This window comes from Stenella coeruleoalba (genome assembly GCF_951394435.1).
Source record: "Stenella coeruleoalba genome assembly, chromosome: X".
Lineage (NCBI taxonomy): Eukaryota > Metazoa > Chordata > Mammalia > Artiodactyla > Delphinidae > Stenella > Stenella coeruleoalba.
The window spans coordinates 34,419,344-34,446,653 of NC_137152.1; the positions used below are offsets into that span (position 1 = coordinate 34,419,344).

The 27,310-nt window shown below is 40.6% G+C and overlaps 1 protein-coding gene across 1 annotated transcript in view; it reads right to left on the reverse strand.

Moving 5' to 3' along the window:
• EFHC2 (EF-hand domain containing 2) overlaps nt 1–27,310 on the reverse strand; it is a 193,819-nt gene that overhangs the window by 90,484 nt on the left and 76,025 nt on the right. The window contains 5 exon segments of the mRNA XM_079909606.1: nt 8,140–8,296; nt 14,337–14,475; nt 14,861–14,974; nt 17,134–17,385; nt 20,270–20,493. Coding sequence (XP_079765732.1) covers nt 8,140–8,296; nt 14,337–14,475; nt 14,861–14,974; nt 17,134–17,385; nt 20,270–20,493 — 886 coding nt within the window.

Below are 27,310 nucleotides of genomic sequence, written 5' to 3' on the forward strand. Positions count from 1 at the left end.
AGATGTAATTGACATATAACATTATATTAGCTTCAGGTATACAACACAATGATCTGATATTTGTATATATTGTGAAATGATCACCACAATAAGTCTAGTTAATACCCGTCACCACACTTAGTCACAAAAATTTTTTTCTTGTCATGATAGCTTTTAAGATCTATTCTCTCAGCAACTTTGAAATACGAACTATAGTATTATTAACTATAGTCATCATGCTATACATTACAACCCCGTGACTTATTTATTTTATAACTGGAAGTTTGTACCTTTGACCCCCTTTACCCATTTCACCCACCTCCCATCCCCCAGGTGCACTATGGTTTTAAGATAGTAGCATAAACTCTCAGAGGTTGAAAAAGTTCTACCATCTTCTTACTAAGGCTCTAAATCTATATGCAGAGGCATTTTCTCAGTTTATTAAAATATCTCTTATTCTTTTGATGTCCAGGGTAACACATTGGGAAAATGTACCCAAAACAGATGTCATAAACACACTGCTCAAACCATCTGCATTACATGGTTGTTCCCTACTCACGAGGCTGGTCAACAATCACAATCATGTCAGCAAAAGAAGCACAGCACCTGGGCCTCACTGCCTGAGTAGGCCAGAGGCTGCGCTCTGCTGGTGCCTAGAGCCACCTCCCCATTGCACTGCCCACTTTCTCATGCCCATTCCTCTTCTTTCTTCAAACCCCACATCGTCTCCTCGCTGAGTCACTCTCCCACTTCCCCAGCAGCCCCCTAACTCCCTTCAAGGGAAAATTTACCTTTTCCCTTTCAAATGCTATATTAAACATGATAGACCTGCCTTTCATAACACTTATCACCCGTATCATAAGTCACCATTACTTACAAGTCTGTTTTCTGAAAGCAAGGACTGCATCTTATTAATCATTGTCTAAGACAACATTTTTTACATTCTAAGTGCTCAAATATTTGTAGAAAGTTTTTATAAGATCCGTATAGATTGGAATTTGCACTTAGAATTCTGTGCGTGAATAGTCTAGAAGAATAAAGATGGGATCGAGTTCTAGAATCAGAAGTTCCCAAAATTGATTGCCTGGTCTTGGAAGAAATTTATTTATGGTCTGCCAGCAGAAGCATGTCTGTGGATATCAGCTAGTGAAAGGTGGACCTCATGACAAATACTGAACCCTTTGGGAGGTCTCCGATAATCAAAATCATTACCCCAAGGAGGCAGAGAGTAAAATAAACCATGTACTTCATCCCTTCCCTGTCACAACTCTAAGCAGAGAGGTCCTCACTTTCAGTCTCGTATGCTGAAATTCATTCTTTCCTTGTGATCACACTGATTTAAAAACAAACAAACAAGAACACTTATTTGTGATTTGCAGAGGCAGAAGGTGCTTTTCTCTGCTCCTTTCTTTGATTGTCCAGGGAAGGAGGGCTGAAAAAGCATGGTGCCATGATTCATAGCTTGAGGCCTAAAGTGAGATGGGAAGTAGCAATCTGGAAGGCTACCCCCAGGGCAGCCCTGGCAAAACAGCCAGATCTCCATAGCTGTTTTCTTAGTCCCTAGTTTCCCAGGCGTCAGGCAGACCTCATACAGCATAGGGGAGGAGGGCAGCTATACCTTCTCAACCATCTTCTCTGGTACATAATTGGATTTAAAAGTAACAAACAGATTTGGTAATCCCCTCTCATGAAAGACCCATACTTTTACAGATGCCTGAAATATCATTCAAACAACTGAATGAGGTCCAATGTCAGGCCAAATGAATACAACTGCAAATTTAGCTTCTTAGAACTTACATAAATGTATAAGAGTGTATGTTAAGTATGGATTTTTCATGTTTAATACGCCCTTTTTTTTTTAACCTAATTCTAGTGTTCTAGACAGCTTATCAATCAGGAATATAATCTACTCAAACAAAATCTTTAGACCAGTCATTCACAAACTTTGTCATGTATGAAAGTCACCTGGGAGCTTGTTAAATATACAGAATCCAGAGTCCTACCCCCAGAGGTATGGATTCAGTAGTTAGCTTGCAGCTCCAGAAACCTGCATTTTTAATAAGCTCCCCAGGAGATTCTGATGAAGTCATCCCCAGAGCACACTTTGAAAAACACTTGCAAGTAGCTTCAGACATTTGCTTGGCTAATAAGCTAGTCATCAAACTTTTCTAAACACTCTTTTTATCACAATATGCCCAGCACTCAAAAAAATTTTAGCATTTTCCCTGCTTCTGATCATACCACCTATACTGCTCAATCTGGCTTCCTGGGCCATTGATAGTCAGGTTCAAATACCTACACATACAGCTATTTGTCATGACTGCCAATGATACACTCTCTACTCAAGTCACACAAGCCACTTCACTTAGTGCCCCACACTGTGCTTGTTTCTACTTCCAGGCCTTCGCTTGGTGTCATCCCCTCCCCCAGGGTACACCCTCATCCTGTCCTATGCCTGTCCAGAGTCCTGTCCATCCATTTGGGCCCCAATCAGTAGAGCTCTCTTTGACCATGGCTGCCCACCCAGCTGACCACCTATTCACGCCTCCTGCACCGACCATTATGCATGGCACCCAATTTAGCACTGTACAGACTTGTACTCTTGACTGGTTTTTTAAAATGTGTTTACTGAATACCGTTGTCTCAAAAGAAATGATAAATTCCTAGGTCCAGCCATGTCTTAACTTTTTCTACACACAGCCCAGAGTTATCTATAATCACTGTCTTGACTTCTTCTCCCATTCTCTCTTAAATCCATTTCCATTAGGTTAGCTCTACCTAAACTACCCTTGTCAAGGTCAACAATGATCTATCTCCACAATGCCAATTCCAATGGTTCATTTTTGCGTCTAACTTGACCAATCAGCAGCAGTTGGTACAAATGATCACTCCTTCTTCCATGACATTCTTGCTTCACTTGGCTTCCAGGATCCTGTATTTTCTCTTGGTTTTGCTCCTACCTCCTTGCTTATTCCTTTTCAGTATCCTTTGCTGGTTCCTCTTCTTTTCCTCAATCTCTCTATTTGGGGTGTCCTGGGGATAACAAGGAGTAACTTGGTCATCCACTTCTCTGTGTATATTCACTCCTTTGGTGATCTCTTCTAGTCTCAGGCTTTAAATACTACCTACATGCTGATGATTTCCAAAGTTCTATCTCTAGCTCAGACCTCTCTCCCGGAACCCAGACTCGTATATCCAATGGCCAACTTAACATCTCTACTTGACATCTGACATCTCAAACTTAACTTGTTCCAAAACTGAACTTCTGCTCTTGCCCCAAACCTACTCTAACTATAGTCTTTCCCATCTCACTACATGGCAACTCCATCTTTCTAGTTGGAGAAATCTTGGGAGTCATCTGTATCTCCTCTCTTCTTTCACACCTCATATCCAATCTGCCAGGAAATCCTATTGGCACAACCTTCAAAATATTTCCAGAATCTGCTATATCTCATCATTTTCATGGTACTCGCCCTCATGGAGCCATCATAACTTTTCTCTTGGACTACTGCAGTAGCCTCTTAACTTGTCTTTACTTCCACCATTGCCCTTCTACAGTCTTTGCTCAACACTGCATCTGCAGTCATTCTTTTAATATGTAAATCAGATCAAGTCACTCTTCTTCTGCTCAAATCTCCCAATGAGTCGCCTTATCACTTGAAGTCAAAAGAATCCTGACAATGGTCTGCAAGGCCCTATGTTATCTGATCGCCCATGACTTCTCTTAATCTGTCTACTCTGCCCATTACTCATCTGTTCTATCCTTGTCAGCCTCCTGCCTGTTCCTTGTGCATCCCAAGCCTGCTCCTTGCTCAGGGTCTTTACACTGACTGTTCCTTCTGCCTAGAACATGTTTCCTCTCCTCAGTAAAGTCCATGCAGACCACACCGCTTAAAATTGAAACCAGGGGTGCTCTTCAGGCCCACATTCCAAGTCCCCTTTATTCTTTTCATAGCTACCTTCTTTATTTTTTCCATGGCACTTTAAGACCTTCTATATACTACAGAATGTACTTATGTATTTCCTTAATTGTTTACTATCTGCCTCCCCAGCTAGAATGTAAGTTCTATGAGGGCAGGGCTTTGTATCTGTTTTGTTCACTGATGTGTCCCAAGATCAGTGCTCGGCACATAGTGGGTACTCAGTAAATATTTGCTGACTAAGAAAATGAATGGCTCACCCAGGGCTACATACCTGCTGAGGACCTTAAAGATAGCTATAGCTATAGTCTATAGCTATCTTTGATGGTTAGAAGAGACATGAAGGCTTATTATTATTGATGGGGAAAACTTGTTTAAAGAGGAAAAAAAAATGACTGATGGAGACAACAGATGAACAATATCTGAAACAAGTCAGAGATTAAGATTAAACTGTGAATTTTTAGATGTTATATGATTATGAATAGCACAAGTCTGGGATAATAGCCTTCCTGGTAGGAAGTCATCCGTCTCTTCTAACCATCATTAAGAACTAAAAGGGTGAATGTTCATTCTATTTACTCACTTATTCATCATTCGTCCTCTTACGGACAGAATATCTATTGAACCCCAAGTACATAGCCAACACTGTTCTAACTCTAAGAGAAGCAATAAAGCCAGTCCCTGCCCTCAAGGAGTGCTTGGTCTCGATATAAACAAGTAATTGCCACACACTGTGATAAGTACAGATTCTGGGGCAAGAAAGGTGAACTCTAGGAGCCAGACTTCCCTATGTTCAAATCCTACCTCAACTAAAAATTAGCTGTATGAGCTTGGGCAAATCGTATAGCCTCTCAGAGCCTCAATTTCCTCATGTGAAGAATGGGTACAATAATATTACCGACTTTATGAGGTTGTTTTGAGGATTAAATGAGATCAAGTATTGTAGTTAGCATACCATAACCATAAACTGCTTTTTATTAGTAATATTGTTAGAGGTATGATCAGCAGAGTATTGTGAGCACACAGAGAACAAAGTACCTAATTCAGCCAGGTGCAGTGAGAAAGATATTCTTCTGGTTTTCCCAAGTCAGACTAGAAAATCTGCCCAGCAGGCCACCACAGTGAATTTTTACCCAGACAAAAAAGGTCTTCATTCCATCAAAAACCTCATACGCTTTAACTTGAAACTATCTCCTCCAATGACTCACAGTAGATCACCATTAACCTCATACAACAATAAGCAGCCAGTACATTTTTAATAGCAATATATATATAATCAATATATGTCATGTACTATTGCACGTCTCAATTCACGGTTTATTTATTTGCATTAAGAAACTGTTCTTTGTATGCTTTGTGAGATCATCTTCCTTAGGTTCTCACGGTTTTAAAACCTTGGGTTATTCAAACTCATGTATAAGTCTCCAGCTGAATGTGCCAGTTTCTATGGAAACAAGGTCACTGTGTGGGAGGAGCTTGAGGGAAGTGTATTCCTGGCACAGAACAAGCAGTGGACAGAAAGAAAAGAAATTAGACCCATTCGTGCCTGTACCACCATCCTCTGGCCACAACAGCATGACAAGAACGTGGAATGCTGTCTACAGGCAGTGCTCTGTGGGCAAGTTGACATGGTGCAGACAGAAAGAGAGACTAAGGCAACTACCCACAAGGAACTCTTTTCCCCCTGGATTCCAGAAGTAACACACTGGATCGTGTTTCATCCTGTTTACTTATAAGAAAAATTCTCTCTCCTTTTACAATAGGGACATTCTTTCTGCCCACCTCCTTTGGTGGCTGCCCTTCAAAACAGCAGTTAGTGAAAAGTATCCATCAAAAGTCCCGCCCTCGAACTTCACTGTAAACACTGTTACCTATAAGGGAGAATGGAGTATGAGTTGGTGTCCCTCTTATATGATCGAAATCAGTGGTTCTCAAACCCTGGTGCCCATCACCAGAACCCCCTGGAAGTCTTGTTAAAACACAGTACCAGGCCCCACGCACAGAGATTGGGCCTCGATAGGTCTGGGGTGAAGCACGGGAATCTGTATTTCTAACCAGTGTGGAGGCCACACCTTGAGTAGCATCAACTCTGAAACTTAAAAACAAAACTCCCAAGTCCTTACAAATAAAAGATTATTTCTTAAAAGACAAAGGACATCGTGTCAGGGCAAAGGCAGCCTTTTAGACATTCTACACAATTCGTAACATATTTTCACCACGTTTACAGTTAGAGCAAAACTATTCTCTCCACCTCAAAATATTCTACAACGGTATCTGATGCCATTAAATTTTATCAAATTCAGGGTGCTGTCTTGTTCTTCTCCTCCTCCTGCTCTTACTCCATGTTCCCTTTATCATTTTTCTCCACAGGTTCTCCTGACCCACTATTTCCCTCATGCCAGGACTTCGGTGTTTAGCCCGCATCCTATTCAAGCATCTGCAACATTTCCCCACCACTCTTCCCCCCTGACTTCTTTCTCCAGGGCCTCCATTCTCTGAAGAAGCAAAAAGTAGCCATGGGCAGTGCTCACAGCTATACACATGACTCAGAGGCAGATTTTTCCTCATATATATTAGGAACACTTCTGAAAGTCCACCTTTTGAAATCATATTCCACCACACGAGCAAGCTATGGTTACTGAACTCAACCAAATCTCTCAAATTAAAACCACGTTAGTTGCCAAATAACATGCTAAAAAACACTTACAAATCACTGAAGCACTACAGCTTATGGGCCAAATACAGCCAGTCACCTGTTTTGGTATGGCCTATGAGCAAAGAATGATTTTTATATTTTTAAATGATTGAAAACAATCGAAAGAATAATATTTTGTGATATGTAAAAATCATATGAAATTCAAATGTCAGTGTCCATAAACAGTTTTATCGGAGTGTAGTTACATATTGTCTGTGGCTGTTTTCATGCTACAATGACAGAGCTAAGTGATTGTGACAGAGGCCGCATGGTCTGCAAAGCAGAAAATATTTGCTACCTGACCCTTTAAGAAAAAGTTTGCTGACCCCTACTCTATACCATTTCTTAGGGACCATCTTGAGGAGATATATATATGGAAAGGCATATATATACACATATACATGGAAAGGCAATATAGATTGTGGATAATATGGCTTTAGTAGCTTCCAGATGACACATTAAAATAACCACTCAACGTGAGGGTGTGGAGAAAAGGGAACCCCTTGTGCACTGTTGGTGGGGATGTAAATTGGTACAGTCACTGTGGAGAACAGTATGGAGGGTCCTCAAAAAACTAAAAATAGAACTACCATATCATCCAGCAATTTCACTTTTGGATATATATGCAAAGGAAATGAAATCACTGTCCCAAAAAGATATCTGCACCCCCATGTTCAATGCAGTATTATTTGCAATAGCTGAAAGAGAGAAACAATCTAAGTGTCTACTGACAGATGAATGGATAAATAAAAGCATATATATGTGTGTGTGTGTGTGTGTGTGTGTGTGTGTGTGTGTGTGTATCTATATTTATATAAGATACATACACACAATGAAATATTATTCAGCCATAGAAAAGAAGGAAATCCTGACATCTGCGACGGCATGGATGGACCTTGAGGATGTTATGCTAAGTAAAATAAGTCAGACAGAGAAAGACAAATACTGCATGATCTCACTTATATATAGATTATGTAGAATCTACAAAAACCAAATTCATAGAAACAGAGATCAGACTGGTGATTGCCAGAGGTGTGCGGAGCAGGGGAGAATTGGGTGAAGGTGACCAAAAGGTACTAACTTCCAGTTATAAGATAAATAAGTTCTGGGAACATAACATACAACATGATGACTAGAGTTAGTGCTAATGTATATTTGTAAGTTTCTGAGAGAGTAAATCTTAAAAGTTCTCATCACAAGAAAAAAAACTGTAACTATGTGAGAATGATGAATGTTAACTAATCTTATTGTGATGATCATTTTTCAATACATACATATATCAAATCATTATGTTGCATGCCTTAAACTTATACAATGTTATATGTCAATTATTTCTCGAAAAGCTGGAAAAAAATAAAATAACCACTGAAGTAAGAACCTGTTAATACTTACATATTAATCAACTTCGTTAAAAAGGTATAACAACATGTCCCTGGACTTGAAATCAGACAAATTAAGTGTCATCTGTTTTGTCATGAGGACAATATTATAAACCCTGAACACATTTGGGAAAGATCAGACTAAAACAGTGGTTCCCTCAAGCACCTGTCATTTTCCATGACGTTCCTCTGCTGAGGTGTGGGCACGAGGCCTCTGCAGGAGCAGAGAGAATCCTCTTCAGAACCAAAGCCGGTGTAACGTGGAAATTTCCTTTCTATATTTGGAGGAGGTGGGGCCTTGCATGAAATCGAGGTAAAGTTCTCTATAACAAAACAAAGGCAGATGAAACATCAATATTTTTTTTTGCCCTGATTATGGCTGTTTTGAAAGGTTTGTTATGTTTTCAAGATGAACATGGAGATCTTTGTAGACTATTTTAAACTCTTTCAAACAAAACACAGCAAAATCCTGGGAGGGTAGGTTTCAATCGTGTTTACAAAAACCACAAAACTCACTCAATAGTTGCCATTGGTTCAAAAGGAAGAAAAAAAAAGAGACTGTGTCGAACAAGTAAACATTTATCTTTTGTCGTCGCATCCCCATTTCAGAATATTTTTTGTTCTTCCCTGATTTTTCCAATGATAGGAAAATTCAAACTTGGAACTTTATGCCACCCATGCCATGTTTTAACCTGTAATGTAGCCCTGTCTTATCTTTAGTCAACAGTCACTAATCAAATTCCTTTCCAAATAGGACTCACTCCTAAGTGTTTTGCTTTACCTTCCCCATCTGATGTCCCCTCCTCTTGTGCCCACTTTTTAAACCCTCTCCCCCTTTCTTCCAACTCAGCTCCAGGCCATGACACTTCACTGTCTAGATCAAAAACAGAAACAAAACTTCTTCTCACCAACCACCACTCCAGGGTGCTTCTGTTATTGCCCAAGTAAAGACTGCAATCGTACTGAAATGTGATGAAGCAAAAATAAATAAATAAATAAATAAATAAGGACTAAAACCAAAACCAAACAAACGAACAAAAGCTTTAAAACAGCCACTGCCTACTCTCAAAGGGAGTTGTAAGTGGTAAATACTGTTGACTTTCTTTATTCGTTTGTCATCTGTGAAGAAGGAGAGACATATTTATAATAGCCTAGGAGCTGTTGGTACTCATTTGTGAGGCTGTACAGTCTCTGAGAAGCAAGTGTGTTCTCCAAAGCAAATAATACATTGACTCAACACATCCCAGTCACCTGAGTTTGTCACACCACAAATGGACAAGAAGATGTCAGGGTCTTTCTTAAAACAAAACAAAACAAAGCAACAAAACGAAACCACCCATGGAATCTAATTTCTACCTCTTCCCCAAGGTTGACTATCCCATAGGCGTTTCCATTAGTGCGTGAAAGGAGGTTCACATAAGCAAAGATTTCCTTTTCCATTGCCAGAGTTCTAATAGAAGGAAGAGTACAGATTTAGTGCATACCTCTCGCATCAATTTGTCATCCAAGGCAACCTAACTCTTAAAATTGAGGGAGGTTTTTTTTGTACTGATTGATCAAAAGGCTAAGGGTTTGAGGCTGTTTCTAACTCAGATTTGAAAACATTTTCAACTTTCACATTTACTTAGACTTCCTAACAGCCTTTGTGTGAAATCTCTTCAAGCATAATCCCCAAAAGAGTATTGTTCCATCCTAACAGAAACTGCTTACAGAAGACATATTGGCAAAGAGAATGCCATCAAATCTTTCTCACTGGCTCAGTGAAAGGGGGCAGCCAGACTGCCGGTACGGAAGTGACTGGTGAGCCTCTCCTATTGCTATTTTTGTGGCAATTAAAGAGAAGCTTTGGTAATAAAGAGGAAAGTTCAAATCTTGGAATTAGGCAGAATTACAGTAGACCCTTTCATTGCTAATTGTTACATGAAACACACCACTCACTAACTGGTACCTTCATTTTAGGAAAAGGACCATAGGGATTGCAGGGAGAGCTCTACATGATTATTAGAAAATTGGGGCATGATTGGTTTCTTCTAACAGGGGACATCCGCATACAACTCTATATACTAATCTACGCAGCCTAACCAAAAGAGGACACATATTGAATCTCACAGTAATTAAGAATGCATTCTACACCTCCCCCCAAAATTACAGGTTTTATAACACAGTGTTGTTTTCTCAACTACATAATTTTTGCCACAGATTTAAGTAACAAAAGAATCAATTTAGAGCTTTCCTCTGCACCCACAGTGCCATCTAGTGTATAAATGCTGAGAACTGTTCCACTCCACCATGTCTGACTTTTTTAACAACCCAGTCTTTTTGGATACCCTGACTGAAGATCTCATTTTTCTGGGTAATTGCGTATATTCACAAAGGTTTGAACTCGCACCTGAATAACTTTCTGTCTTTGGTTTTCCATCACCCCAGCATCCTGCATGTTTCAGGTGTTAAAAAAATATTTAATGAAAAAGTATACCTTTTTTTTTTACAAAGCATCTTCCCAAATATCTCCTTAAACTGACACTCTGATGGATCCTGAGACACATCTGTCTTTCAAATAGTCTGATTCCTCTTATTCCAAAAGACTTGTAAAAACATATATATTGAATGTTCATCCACACTGACCAGATTGCAACAAATTTACCGAGAGGTGATAGATTTTTTTAAAGGATATGTCTTAATGCTCCTTCACAGTGATTTACGATTCATCATCTCATTTGGAAACGATTCTGGAAAGAGCTTTCATCGAAGTTCATCTCTGATGTACTAGTAACCCAGATATGGACCCAGGTTTAAAGCTTATATAATTTGGGAGAAGCTCTTTAAGACTAAAACTGTCAAATAATTAAGACAAAATTAGGCCCAGGGCCTTGGAGTGGGGCCCCTGCAAAGAAAGAACCCTAAAGCTTAAGCTTCATTAACTGCAAGGTAAATCCACCTCTGCTTGTACCCAATACCCAGGTCAAATGATTTTGGTGGGACGTTCATTTTTGGGTCAAATAATTAGTGAATCACATAATTTTCTAGCCCTAGCTAGAAAACCCTTAGAAATCATCTAATCCACAACCCTCTTCACTTCATAGGAGAGGTTAAAAAAAAAAAGGTGAAATTGTTAGCTCTATCAAAGCCACGTGGAGAGACTAGAAGCAAATTCTACCTCTGTCGCTGCACCTTGGGATGGCTAATTTGCTCAAATGATCATTAGACTCTCATCTTGGATGCCTGCTGCTTCTAACACCAAGACTTCAGAGGCGGCCATAAACAACTCCACAAATTAAAGGTGCTTTAAGTTTTTTGCTTATCCTTAATGTTGGTATTGCCTAATAAGCATTCGAGAACAATGCGAATGAATGGTCTTATTACTAGTTTGGCTGTCCCAACCACTAAGAATCGATAATAAGAAAGTCCTCTTATAGACAAAGAAATAATAACCCAAGGCAGGAATTCTAGGTAAGAACAGTTTACATTCAAATCCCTGTCTCTTCAGTGAAAGAAACACCTGCTAGAGCCCCTGGAGCCTTTTCCAACCTTCAGGCTACAGGAAAGTCCGACAGGCCTCCATCTGCCAGTCCGTGTTCATGCACATGAAATAATGAGGGAGTGACAAGCTCCCGCCCCGGCAGACAAGCCAGGGCCAGCGGGATGGCCGAGCTGCCTAGTGGGGGACTCACACTGGACTGTTTTGTGGAAGAAGTTGCCTTCTCTTTAGAATCCTTAAATACACAAAACAATCTCATCTTTTTAGGAGTCAGATTGGGTTTCATGCAGGGGTTACATATATCTCTTGGAATTCTATCAAGCCCTCTGCTTCCACATAATAGAAAGCTTACTCGTGCACAACTCTTGGGACTGTGGCCAACTCCATCTCTTAGTCTGTCTGCCATTTTTTCTCCCCCAAAATATGTTGGGGCAGCATTAGGTAAGAGAAGGTACTGAAGCACCCAGGCTGTATACTGCATTAGAAATTTCCCCCTGGCTTCCTAGGTCCCTAGCTGTGTCATTGGCAGTTGTCAGCTCCTTCCTGTGGAGACCACAATTACTGACAAGGAAGGAAATGTGACCACAGTTATTGCCAGGACTTTGTCCTGGTTTGGGCTTCAAGGATACCAAAATATAATGTATAAAACTTGGTCAGTCTCATGAATTTTTACAACCAGATAAGTTACAAAAAAATTAAAATGTCAGAAGTAACTGTATCTAAGTAACATTAAGTCTATTAATTTAATGTTACCAAAAGTCAGGAAAAGCAAATGTAAAGATTATCAGAGAATATTGATTCACTCCCCTCCACCCTGAATCATGGATATAATTTCCAGTCATTAGTTACATTAAGTACACTGCTGTTACTCAAGAAATGTTGTGTAATAATAGTGTCTGTTAAATGGGGTATTTTAACATATGTTATGAGAAATATAAAAAGTCAGCATGACTATAAAATGCATCATAATTTTGCATTTGCATAATTTTCTGTTTAAATGCATAATGCTCACGTTATATTAGCTTTAAAGGCACAAATGACTTTTTTAACGTATTACAGTAAGTCTATAGAGTGAGCAAAAGAAGTGAGCAGAAAGAAATTAAGCACTAGGGCTCAACTGAAATGGACCATAGGGCATTTGAAGCTGATAAACGCCGAGGATGGCTAGATTTGGAGCGCACCGGTGGATTTACTCTGCCTCTGAAAGTTCCCCGCAAACCCGTTAAAAGACTAACAGTGTCCCGTGTCTCTCCAGCATTAACGTTCATTTTCCCAAACGCGACCTTTATATTCTCAAAATCAAGCTGACAGACAAACATCAACCGAATGTTGGACTTGCTATTTAAGGGATCATATGATGTTTTGAACCTTTACCACGTCCTTTAAATTAAGGCAATCTTTCAGTAGGACACAGGTAAATGTCTTCAGTGACTCATTTCATATATATATCATTTAAAAAATTTTCCAAGTCTACACTGAAGACTTGCTGATTCTGAACAGGCACTTACATTTATTAAAAAGCAAACCATCCTTCCCAAATATCTAAGGGTCACTAGCAGCTTCTCTACAGCAGCCACTACCTGCACATTCCTGGCAGCTTCTTGTCCTCAGTCCCTAAAACAAATATGCTCAACTGTGTCCACTAAATAGGACTAATTTTAGAAAATAATATAAGAAGAGGCCACCAATTTGGCTCCATTTTGACTAATCTGGCACGCAGATGCTGTGGAACAAGCTCCCTTAATGCACAGAGGAGGGAAATTGAAATTCTTTTTTATTCCAGCCCCTTTGTATGCTGTGTGCCTTCTCCCATAATATAAAGATTCCCAGGAGGCCAGGAATACGACACAGTGGGGACAGCAAGACACGTAAGGTGGGCCTCGTCTCATTCTAAAGACAAAGCACCTTGTCTTTTAGGAAGCTGTGGTTGCTTCTGGCTTCCAACTCATCGCTCAGGAAGTGAGCTCATAGGAATACTCCAAGGTTCAGAGAGGGGTAAACATCCCCCATCAGAGCTCCAAACCCCAGTCTGGGAGGTTGGCAACTTCCACCACCCCACTTCGCCAAGCACCGGTAGGTACCTGGAGCCTGGGGTAGAGGGCCCAGGTGGGGGAAGAGCTGGCCGGCAGGTTTAACAAATGGAGGGGCTTGTTTTTCAGGTTTCACCTCAGATCCTCCACCTGCTTCTGTGACTCTTATAACACCGTGTAACATGCAGTAGGTCTCTGCTCCCCTTCAAGCCTAGAAACTCCTTACACAACTCTGCAGCTCCTCTGTCTACTGCAATGACCTGCATGTGGTAGGTGCTTAATAAATCACTGGTTTTCATTCTGAACTGTGCTAACCTGATCTGAATGGAATGGATATCTAAGAAGAGAGAAGCTGGAAGCCTGGCTAAGCCTCACCAGGAAAGGTAGAGCAGATTGGCACAATTCCCCAGAGAGCTCAAATAAGTATATCCTCTGTGGTAAGCAAGAATTCAGTGAAAAGAAAAGTGTTTGGATTTCCATTTCAGTTGCTTAACCAAAGCATTTCCCCCATACTCTAGTGAGGCAGGGGGCTATACGGGCAAATGGAAGTCTTTGGCATCAGGCAGACAAGTTCAAGTCTTGGCTCACCCTTTACTTGCTGCATGACCTTCGACAAGTAAGCCCCTTGTACGCCATAGTTTCTTCACCTCTAAAATGGGGATAATGAGCCTACCCTTCTAGAATTGTTGTTAGGAATAAATAAGACAACAGATGCCCAGCAGTTAGCAAATGCTCAATAAACGGTAGCTATTATGAGCTTAGAATTTGAAACTCAAAAGTCAGATCAAGCCTAACTAGGGAACAAAGACTCTAAGTTTTAAATATTATTTTCTAACTGACAGATGTATCACTTACCAATTCCATATTTAGTCTTACAATAAGTCTTCATGAATTCATCACAGTCACAAAGGAGCACTTTCCTTCCCCACACATTGATGGCGGTTCCTATGGACAGGTCACTATCTTTGTAAAACTCTTGGTCTACTTTTCCTAGCTAATTAAAACAAAGGAACGTGACACTGACACCACAGACCCCCCAGAGACATTGGCATCCACCCCCAAAGGGAAAAAGAAATTTAAAAGAATCAATTATATCATTCATAACCAAAATGTTTAAATCAAATCAAAAGATAACCGCTCAATATTAACATTTTAAAACATTCTTTTAGCAATGCAGTGCTACCAAATGGCAGTGCAATGCATATATTTATACATGCACTTAAGCATGTTTATTATTGATAAACAGCACTGCAACACATACATTTATATACTCATCGATTTCATTCACAATCAATCTCCCAGAAGCAGAACACGTAGCTCACCCCACATTCCAGGTTCCAGGGAAGTCACACTGGAAACAGTAATAAAACGTGACTTACCTTGTATTTATCCAACAGGCAGCCATACACTCGGTTCTCTGACAAGCCACCATCTACATTGAGAACTGTCCGGTCTGTTATCTGGCCTGGTTGATAGACTCCAGGGGGGCCATGCTGGAAGATGAAAATCAAATCAAGACGTAGTGGATGGCCCCTAAGCACAAACATGCTCCTGTTGAGGGACTCAAGCGGGAAGAGGCACCGTATGGTTCTTCTCTGCCATCCCGAGGAAGACAGGACACAGACTCCAGCCACCTTTCCCCATGCTTCCCCACCCGCTGAAGGCTGGTCTACACTCTCCCCCTCCTTCAAGGCCCTGATAAAGTCCCACCTTTCCCCCTGACCTCTCCCATCCTACTGGCCTGTCCCCAATTCAAACTTCCGTAGCACCGACCTCAGGGTTAAACCACTTTTTGTTGCTCTCTAATCACTTCATCGGCAGAGTCATCTTTAAACTCCAAAACGCCCTGATGGAGAAACCCTGCCTTGCCTTCTTTACTTGCTTAGCACCCTGCCTGATCCTGAGCAAGGACGCACTCATTGGCAATGGAGTGCAGTCAGCCTCTAACAGAAACTGTGGCCCGGAGCAAGCCAAGGAGGGCACTCCTCAGTTCCACCCGCACTGGAGGTGGTCCAGGCAGGAAATATCTGAACTAACTTATAGAAATTGATAGTGATCCGTTTATCCCATACACATGAGAAATCTGAATCATGCCAGATCCGTGTGATATAAAATGTTTAAGTTTCAATGTGTGAACTTATGATGTGTGGGGTGTCAGTAAGCCACGTAACAAAGAAACAACAGTATGTTTAGATGCAAACTCTCTCTTCGCTGCTTCCTAGCTACAGGACAGGGGGCCAGGCATTTATCTTCTCAGAACTTCAGTTGTGTCATCTAACCGCAACAACAGTACTTACTCCTTGCTTTCTCAAAGGATGCTGTGAGTGTCAAGGGAACACCCACTGCTACTGTATCTCTCCTGAGAATGGAAGCTCCACAAAGCAGGATTTTATCCATTTTCTTTCTCACTGTAACCCCAGAGCTGGCACACAGCTGACACTTCCTAAGTATTTGTTGAATGAACGAATAAATGAAGCAAGTGATGTCAAGGAACACTGCAAATGTCAGGTATGTCATTATTATTTTATATTTAGCCTATTTTTCAAAGCCATTCTAAAAACAGGCTTCCCTGGCACCTCCTGGCCACCTGCTGTGCATACGCCCAGAGTTCACTCTGGGACAAATCCTGCCCCCGCCCCAAGAAGCAACACAGCAGGACTTCTGGCAGGAGACTCAGAGAATCTGGAAGAGCCTCCTGTGATAAGCAAATAACCAGTGGTTGTTTGCATCAGAAATGAGCATTACAGTAATCTTTTCAGTAGCACTAAGAATTAAGTTTCAAAATACTTTATCCAAATAAGAAATAAAATATAACATAGAGCTGTGAATAAGCCTTGATACTTTCACGTGTCCTATAGGTCCTTAGATAATGCTTTTTACTATATTATCTCATTCAGTCTTTACAGTTATCTCAGGAGGGAAGCCTAGTTAACTGCACTTTAGAGATAGGGAAATATGCTCAGAGAGGTTAATGACTTGCCCAAGGTCACATAGCTGTTAAGTGGCAGACTCACAATTCTAACCCAGGTCTTCTGTCTCTGTGCCATTTCTGCTGCACCCAGGTTACATTAGCTCTCAAATGGCCATAAACATGTGTAGAAATCACTTGCACAACTCTTTTTTAATAGTAAAAATGCAAAAGCTCTCATTGTTGCTAACCAGTGGCTAGTTGCTGACTGGTGGCTACTCTCAGAAGAGTCACTCCTGTGTGTGTGTGTGTGTGTGTGTGTGTGTGTGTGCTTGTGTGTGTGTGTGTATTCACAACCCAGACCAATACAATGGGATCTCCTCAGTAGGCTACAGAGGCCAGAGGCCAGTGCCCTGCCCAAGGCCACGAGCAATTCTTTTACTAGAGAGTCATTTCCCTTCATAAGACTCATAGTGAACTCAATGATGAATAGGTAGTTCTCTTGCATTTGACATTTTTCCTTTACTTGCCTCAAGCCCTGAATATTCCAACTCCAATTTGTCATATCCTCTGTATTACTTTCATAGATGTACATTAATAGAGGGCACAAAGTGAAAGTTTTCTAAACACTTGCACTAATACATGGTGACTTGTCATCACACAGTCATAACACATGACATTCCAGACAGTGAGTGACTAGAGTCTAAGCCCACAAGCAAACTCGGAAAGCAGTCCATTGCTCACCTTAGGTACCTTTCTCCTCTGGAGGAACAATGACGTAGCATCTCTTCCTGAGTTATGTGGCAATACTCCTTTGATTTCGATGGTATCATCAGACAGAAAGTAATGCAGGATGAGTTCTCTATGGTCCCCAAACACTGAGCCTGAGTCGTCCCACAGGCAGAAGAAACGCAAAACCTTCCTATCATACTCAAGGAACTGTTTCAGAGCGTCGAAGGACTGATAGGGACGTAAGGGCTCCATGCAGTCTAGCTTCTGCCAATGGAGAAAAGGTTAATGAGAGTGGAAGTTTTTCCATAGTTGCTTCTGGGATGCAAGCAATCAAAGAATATAAACGTATCTTTTCTATAGACTATTCAGTGACATTTTTTAAAATTTCAACTAACAACATACATGATATGCATATATAACCAGTTTCAACCTTAGAAATACAGACACTCAAGTATTAGGAAGCCTTTCGTTATTATTTTAACACACTAAAATATACTTCTATAATGTTTTTGAAAACTGACTTTTCTCAAAGACTTAAAATTCTTGTTTAAGAACAGACAAAACTAATATATGGTGACAGAAATTAGAACAGTTATTGCCTCTGGGGAGAGGACTGACTGGAAAGGGTGACAAGGGAACTCCCTGGGGTGATGGAAATATTCTCTATCTTGATTTTCGTGTTGGTTACTAAATTGTATACATTTTTAAAAACTTGTCAACGGGTATGCTTAAGATTTGTACATCCAAGTCTATGTTAATTATATTTCAACCAAAAAATTCTTTTCACTGAAAATTCATATCTGTATATGCTTCTTACTCATCCAAAGATTTTTGTGAAGGTGAAAGAGAAGAAATATATTCACAGTTTTATTTTGCTCAAAAGCTTTAGATAGTGAAGATCTGAAAGGCCATGGAAACAGGAGCAGAGCAAATGGAGAACTTCCCAATCTGTACAGAACTACTGCGCGGGCTCTGGCCCCCAAATCAGGAAGCACTAGCTCGGCAGTCTTCTCAGCCCAACTCCTCTATTTGCAGAGTCTCAGCCCTGTCTTGGAGCAAACCGCTCCCATTCTATCTAATGTAGCCTAATAGGATGGTTATATAAGGAAGTGCTCACTAGCAAGGGAGATGTAGTCCCACATCGGGTTATGTAATCTTACTTGTAAGTTCTCAAAATTTTGTATCTGTCCAGGGCAGTCTAGGTGCAGACTTATCCCAAGACAGTGGGGGAGACATGATGGCCTTTCCAGAGGCTCTTCAGTCTTATCCTTGATATTTAAATGAAATTACGAGATCTCTACTGTCAACGATTGAAAAATCTTTCTTTGGCATTAGAAGGCCTCTAAGAAATGCCTTATTGATTATATACCATCAAGGCTCTTTTCAGTTCAAGTTAAATTGTTTAATTTTAACTTTACATTTCAAGGCAGCAAACACTGGAGAAGTAAATGCATTAAAGTCAATATAAAAGCCTCTTACTAAACTCCTCATTTTCCACAGATTTCTATATTTATTGAAGAGCTTTCTCCCTGAGGGAATAAATGCTAAAACGATTCTCCCAATCTGAAAGGAAATTATTTAAAACATTTCTTGGCTGTTCTTGGTATTTATTCCTGATTCCTGGAACAAAAGATTTTTTTCCTAATAAACTTATGAGATAACACAGTGTTCTAAGTATTTCATATAATGCATCATCATTCACAATCACTATCATATAATACCAGCTGTTAGTGAATGAGTGTAGCCAGATGAAAAGGGTGGTAAATCATATAGATCCATTTCTTTTAGGTTCTCTCTTCTGGTTCTAAAGACTTTTGTATTTATCTAGACTCCTTCTTCTAGGGCATTTGGAAAAAGCAGAAATGAACCCAAACCATAAATCTCCTTGCATGCCAATACACACAAGTGTAATGCCACAGGGATTTCACCTTAGATATTCCAGGATCAACAATATATATTTCTCAGGAGGGTGGTATGCCTACAGCGTTAGAGGGTAATTCTGCTGGGGCTAGGGGGCAGGAATAGATGAATGATCCTACATGCAGCTTTTAACAAGAGATCAAAGCAGAACCAAAGGAGATTTTTATTCTACATTTTATGTTATCTTTCTGCAAGGAAGTTAATTACAAGTTTTAGAAACAATAAAAATGAGACTAATCTATAGGGACAGAAATGAGAACTGTGCTCATCCCTCGGTGGGGAGAAGGACAGATTGGAAAAAGGCATGCGGGAACTTTCTGGGGGGATGGAAATCTATACCATGATTTCGGATGTGGATTACATGGGTGTATGCATTTGTTAAGACCCATCAGACTGTATACTTAATTTTGGTGTATTTTACTGTATATAATCATACTTCAATAAGAAGAGAAACAAATGACAAGAATGAAAATCAGGATAAGAAGCGAGAGATTTGAGTTCAAGGCCCAGCAAGAAGATGGGTGAGGTATGTGACCTTCCACGTGACACTTGCCCTTTTGGATATTCAGATTTCTCTGTAAAACATAAAATTTGGGCCAGGGGATCATTAAAAAAAAACTTTGGAAAGACTACAGTAACACTACTAACACTGATTCTTTCCTCCCTACACTAGCTGGGGTCAGCCTTCGAAAACAAGCATCCTGTGATCATAGGAGTATGTCGAAATCACGGCCTTCCTCACTCCTGAACACCTCTGTGTCTGATAATACCATAAAGGGAGCTGGGAGTCCCAAGGAAGAAGGAAAAAGGCGTACCCAAAGGGTTCAGTAAATTGGTAGCACAGGAGCAAAGATTCTCCCAGAGTTAGGCAACTAAAATGGGAAAAGAAAAGCCAGGAAAGTGTGGACCCAACTCTTTCACTGTCAGTGACCACAAAGCCAATCACGGGCTCTAAGAAACCATCCCATCTGGGCAGCTCGCTGAAGACTCCTACTGCCTGGAAGGGAGATTCTCCGTGGAGAGAAGTGGGGGCAGGGGCAGAAAGTGAGCATCTCCTGCACCGAAGCCAACACCCAGCCTTCCCTCCAGCCCAGAGGAAAACAGGACAACTCCAGTGACCATGGCCCCCAAAGTTCTTTCACATCTGCATCAGGAGTACCAATACCCTTTACTGACTTTGAAGGGATTCTCATCTTGAAGATAAGAGTTCATGGATGAATCAACTTACCTCTCTCCGTGTCTTCAGGTAAGGATCTTCTGGCCACTGTCCCGGGGGGTTTAATTTGACTCCTATTTTCTTCAAAAAGTTTTTTGTGAATGTATCACAGTCATAAATCTTGAATGTCCGGCCATAAAAGACAATGTCTATGTTGATATTAAAACGATGCACAGTATAAAACTGATCCTCATCAGGAGGCGGCAGAGAAATCCGATGACGCCGGATAAAAATTCCTACGGTGTGAAATAAAACACAATTGTTTCATCGGGTGGCTCACCAGAAAGACATCACAGTACATCTTTATAACAACCCTGAATGCTTTCCCACCACAGTGAAGCGGGCAAAGGGTTGGTTCTTGGCGAAGTAGCATCAGTATGTTCAAACTCTCAGGGTGCCAGAGGGAGCTGAGACTTCTGAGGCCCAGGGTAATTTGACCAGCCTTGCATGTTGTTAGAGTTGCCTAAGTGATACTAGGGTTTACTCTATTAAAGTAAACCATAAAGACTAGGGCAGGGGGGAAGGAGGAGGGGGTATGAACAGAGTGACCTAATGTGCCAGACACTACCATCATGTCTTTTCCCAAAACAAGCGTGCTCACTTTCACCCACTAGCACTCACTGTGAGCACAGTACGCAAGGAACTAAGACCCCAAAGCAGAGTACTCACAAAAATGCACACTCCTGGCTGAAAAAAGTAATCTAATGAGCTTCACTATGGTAGATGCCGACACCATGATTTACAGCTTCCATAAGCATGAATGACTTTATGCTGCTTTGAAGCTTCTTGGAATCTTCTTCCCTCTATCAACCTCTTCTCCCTCCTTCTTCCTCTATAGACTCTGTCCACCACCACCCATCCACTCCCCCAAAGTGAGAGTTATCAGAGGCTTCATAGTTTTAACCAGTGCTCTGGGCTAAAGGTTCTGGATCCCATCCCCTCTTCTACTTCCAACCCTATGATGCCCATTCACTTCTCCTCTTTAGAATATGGACCCAGGGTTGCCAAGTACACCCAAATGGCAATTAGCCACTGGAGGTAAAAAGGCTCGCTAACTAGATGAAGGTACCAACTACACCACACCATACCAGCCAACTTACCCAAACACTGCTGAAACCTGTTGTCAAGAAGTGTTTAGGGTTTGAGAGTTTATCCTACTTTCAAGCTAGCAAGTTAGCCTGCCACAATTTCATGGATGCTGGTAGAAGACATGAGATGCTTTGGTTAGAGACAAAGGGCAGTTTATTACTCACAGTAATAACAGTACCCAGAACATCAGCATTTTTGTACCAGTTTCCTGAGCCCCGATTCCCACAGGGTGACACAACAAGGGCCAGGTAACTTCTGCACATGCAGTAGGTTACACATTATAGGACAGAAACCCTGAGATGAGAGAACCTGAATCTATTATAAGGGCAATAAGCATCCCTGCCTTTTGTCTCAGAGGGAGAAATGAACTTTATTGGACTGGACAGTAAACATGTCTGCCTTTTGTTCTAGAGGGAGACACCACCTCTATGTTCCAAGGCTGTGAGCAAACCTGCACTTTGCTCCAGAAGGAGAGACTATCTTTGTCTTCCAAAGCTGTGTGCTGTATAAACATCCTTGAAAAGATAATCCAGAACAAAGAGCAGACAGTGTCTCTGCTTGCAAGATCCACAGCAATGCAAGATACCTGTGGAGAACTGTCTCTCAACCTCTGCAAACTGACTTAAGCCTGAGAATCTACTCCAGGAGCAAAGACAAAAGGAGAAAAGACAAGCAGAGCAAACTGAGGGTCTAATGGTTCAAGAAAAATTGGCTTGTGTGACCTGTGTATGGAGGCATTTTAGTATAAAGATGTCAAGCAATCTTCTTCACATTTTGTATAACACTGAGAATGGTGCCTTTTCCCAAAGTCTAGAAATACTTAGAAATTATTCATTCCTTATTCATTAAGGAATAGTTAATGAATATCTTTATGTGCCAGGAACTGTGTTGAGCTCTGTTCCATTATTCTACTAATCATCTTTTCACTCTGTTGAGGGGAAATTAACTAAAATCCTTTTCATCTTCTTTTCTTTGTAGCAATTTTTAATTACTCGGTACATTAAAGTAAAATAATAAAACTATAAAATTAGAACTGGCCTAGAATATTTTAAAATGTACTACATAAAAGATGATATAATTTTACGGCAAAAAATTATACTTCAATTAGCCCTTAATTTATGCCACTGAAAACAGTATGCAAATTATTTAATCATTCAAGATTAGACATTTAGAACAAATTGCATACTAAACACCCATAAAAGCATGGGCATTTCAGGTATTTTTCACGAGCCATTATATATCTCTTTAAAAATACTTATATTGGGCTTCCCTGGTGGCGCGGTGGTTGGGGGGTCCGCCTGCCGATGCAGGGGGCGCGGGTTCGTGCCCTGGTCCGGGAAGATCCCACATGGCGCGGAGCGGCTGGGCCCGTGAGCCATGGCCGCTGAGCCTGCGCGTCCGGAGCCTGTGCTCCGCAACAGGAGAGGCCACAACAGTGAGAGACCCACATATGGCAAAAAAAATAAAAAATAAAAAAACTTACATTGTGACAGTTTTTAAAATATATGAAATTTATTCAACAGCCAAGAGCTTCTTTAGGAATTCCATCTATCTTGCATTTGTACTTCACTATAAAAATTCAAATAAGCAAATTAGTGCTGATTTCTGTTCAGTAAGACTTCAAATAGAAATCCTATATTTTTCTAGGTGGGAAGAACTGGCCCACCCACTGAGCTTTTAAATAGTAATCATCACAATCATCATCATAGCCCTAGGATATGCTTTCATATATTTTTCTCATTTAATCTTCAATAATCCCACCAGGCAGATAATGCACGAAATACAAATATTCAGTTTATGGATGAGAAAACCAAAGCTCAGGATGGTTAAGTGACGTGCCCAAGGTCATGCACTCACAAATAGCAGAAAAAGATCTCGAACCTGGGTTTTTCAAGCTCTAAGTAAATATCATTACTTTCCACAGTTTGCACTGAACTGTATCTCACTGTATGACAGCCACAAATTACTTAAGTGAAGGAGGGGAGGGAGTGTCTTAGGCAAAACAGGATAGAAATGGGGAGAAGAGCGGCCAGATACCGTGAAACAGAGATGATGGAGTTGCTCTTCCAAAAGAACAGCCTCTCTCTTCTCTGAGAGTAAATTTCTGGAGAGGGCCCACTTGCCAGCGGCAGCAATCCCCCGCCAGGGTCAACACCACTGTCACCTGTCCCCGCCCCCCCCAGGAGCCTGCATATCTGCAACGTCCACACTCTTCCTTATCTTAGGTCCCACACTCCTCTCACTAGATGGTTCTCAGAAGAGGCCAGGGAAGTTCTTTGTGGTAACAGAAGAGAGTCCTGACCATTCATGGATTGGAAAGAGAAAGCAGATCTAACACTAAACAAGAAAATTTTAATAACGAGAAATCCAAAGTCACAATCCCATGTTAATCAGAAAAGTAACGTGGGCATTTGAAATGTAGTTACACATGAGAGTTTTCAAAAATACATCTGTGGGACCTCTCAACTGTGCCCTTTGGGAATTAAGATTTCTATTTATTGGTATTTGTATGCTTATAGTTTTCCATGATAAATGGCAGAAACTCCACCAGCAGAAGTTTGTTCTGGAATATCAAAGAAATATGCAGGATGCCATGTCTCTGGCACACATTGAAGAGCACCCAAGACCATCAAGATATATAAACAAAAATAACATTACAAAATGGAAAAACAATAACAAAAGCACTATATCTGCCCTTGAAATGTTCAGATATTTATCTTCTTAATTGGTCCATAAAGACAATTTGGGCAGATGTCCAGGCATCAGGTGTCTGCTTTTAAGCTCTTCTTTATCTTCATATTTCTCATCTCTCTTTCTTTTTAAAGGCCCTGCTATCTGATTATACTCTGCAAGCTTTAACTTTCTAACACTCCCCTGTGGTTTAGATCAAAATGATGATATATCCATTTATGTTTAATGCGTTTTCATTTCATTCAGTTCGGAATTGCTTTAGATCTTTGCTCATACCACTAAATTTAGTTTTTAGGAATTCACCTTCAAGAATTAAGACTCCAACCTCTTACTTCTATCTTAAGTATGTTTAGTTCATTTTAGTAACACTGCAGACCTAGGGTACATCCAAGTCTAGAGGCAGGTATTTCTTAGGCGAATGAATATACGAGTGGAATTGCCACTTGTCATCATGTGTATCCTAAAAATACTAAGACCATTCACTGTGATCAGCCATGATCGAGTATCTTTTCCTCTTATGCTCACTATAATTCCTTCACTAAAATTACTATTCCATTTCTATTTTTATAAAATGTCATCTTTGTGGAGTTTGATTTAATGAGAATAACTTTTTAAATATAGCTAACTTGACACTTGCCTTGCAGCAAAAGAATAAAAAATTTTGAATTCCATATCTCTGATCACAGTAAGAAACAATAATCCTATGCATCTCCCCCTACCCACTGAATGAGCCCCAAATGACAGCCTGTTGGGTATTCTGTCCTCTTGCTCTTGCACTACCACCTTCTTGCCTAGTTTTCCTTATACACTCTATGATCTGCTCCCAGTACCTCCCAACTCCTCGCCTCACCACTTTCCTACCTCTTTACCTCATGCTGTTCCTTTTGACTAATGTGCCTACCTCTTCCAACTTTATCTGGAGAAACTTTTGAGGTACCACTCAAATGCCTTATTCTCTAATGGATACTGGCATTTCCTCCTCTGATCCCTCAAAGTACCTCATAGCATTCATGATGACTACACTGTGTTATGGACATTGTCTGTCATATTCCTTTCCTTTTTTCCTCCCTCCCTCCCTCCCTCCCTTTTTCTTCCTTTCTTCATCAAATTTACTGAGCAGCCAGCATGCACCAAGCACCTATCTTCACAGTGACTTACCTCCACTCCTATACTCCACTCTGCTCCATTCAGCGACAGTTCTCTCCGCAAAGTCCACCCTCTGGGGTTGCCAGATTTACCGAACTGAAAAGCGAGATGCCTGGTTAAATTTGAATTCCAGATAAACAATGAATAATTTTTAGTATAAGTATGTCCCGTGTCATATTGGGGGCACAGTTATACTAAGAACTTCAAATTTAACCAGGTATCCTGTATTTTATCTGGCAACTCTACTACCATCCCACCATTCCACTTTATGGGATGCATACTTATTAGATATAGCATATGCCCAATATAAATAAATGACTTCTATTTTGTGATTATATATATATGAAATACTACCCCGTTGAGGGGCCAAAACAAGTCACTAGTGGAGATCAGTATTCTTAACCAAGGATGCACTGAAAATCAAGTAGAAGCCATTTCTTTTTCTTTCTTCCTTTTTTTTTTTTTTTTTTTGTTTGGTCGCACCTCGCAGCATGTGGGATCTTAGTTCCCTGACCAGGGATCAAACCCAGGCCCCCTGCATTGGGAGCATGGAGTCTTAACCACTGGACTGCCAGGGAAGTCCCAGAAGCCATTTCTTGACCCCAGGCCTACAGAATCAGAAATTCTGCGGGTGGGCCAGGAGATTCTGATGATTGCTCTCCACTGAGAACAACTGGTACAGACCTTACCAGAAAATCATGGCACGTTTCTAACGGTTATCTTTTCTTCAGTATAGCTTAGTTGGGACTTGACAGCATTTGACAAACAGTTGTTCTGTTAGACAATCAGAGGTAAAACTACTAGGATTAACCTCTGACATTCCTGGCTTGGCATAACATCGTTTTAACTATATTCCAGTAGAACAGCAACAAATTCTATGAATATAACACATCTAACCCAAAAGAGAATGATGTCCTGGCAAGAAATGAAAGCAAGCCTCGACATACATCAGTGACTTGACTTTTCACACACATATATCTCTCTGCCAACAAGGATTCGTGAATATGTTGTTCTGATGAGAAGCTACACAGAACTGAATGCCTATTTTGGCACCACGCTAAGGGATGCCTCTTTTATTTCTGGCTTATTCCAAACTCCCCCTCCCTAAAAAAATTACATGATAGGAGAGGCAACTAAGAAGGGAGGCTATAATTCATCCAGGTGCGCTAATTTCTGAATGGTCAGCTCTACAAAAAAAAAAAAAACCAGGTGCATCTGACCTTCCAGTTCATTGGGAAAATATCAAAACCCTATGGAAGTAACAGGAGCGCCATCAGTGCCCAGCACCTAAATGTGACCCCTAACCCCTTCTGAGGGCCCACAGGCACATGAAAAGCAGTCCCAGGCCACTCAAGACACAACTGAGTGTCCCCATCCCAATGAGGTCTGAGCCCCTGGCTCAGTAAGCTCATTTCTTTTTTCCCAATCGTTTAATTTAGGAAAGCCTGAAGAAGGCATTTCAATGAACTTCCAAAGTTTCCTCTGTCCTAACAGACCTTCCTTAACAAGAATCATCATATTAATTAATTAATTAATATTTCAAGAGAGACCGGTTTCTCTCTAAACAAAACTTGATGGGAGAGTGGTTATTTGTGTTTGCTTTCCACAGGAACTGCTAGAGCCTGCCAAGTATCTCCACTCTGCTGACAAATTCAGTCTCATTACATATCGTGATTACTAATGTATTCTGTACATACCCCCTGAGCTGTGTCTCACTCAGGGAAATGTCCTGATCAGAGTGAGCCCATCAGAAATTCTGAAAATTTCAAAAGAGACTTTAAAATTGTCTTCTCCTAAGGTTTTTTTCCCCCTGAGTCTTTATGAATAACATTCCCTCCTACTTACATAAAAATTATTTTCAAGTAAATCATTATAACTATCTTCAATCTGCCTTTGGAATCTGCCTATGTGAGATTTGAAATCAAGAGGCTGAGAGAATCGAGAAGTCTTAATAAAAGCCTTTCCAAGATCCTCATAGAGGAGGTATTTCATTTTTCTTCTTGGAGTTTAATAAAACTAATCACTGGACAGGGGCCAGTGAGCTATAGGAATATGAACTTTTGCCTTAAAAGTAATAAAAATAAAAACATAATGCAAGTCACTAACGCAGGTTCAGGATGTCGTATG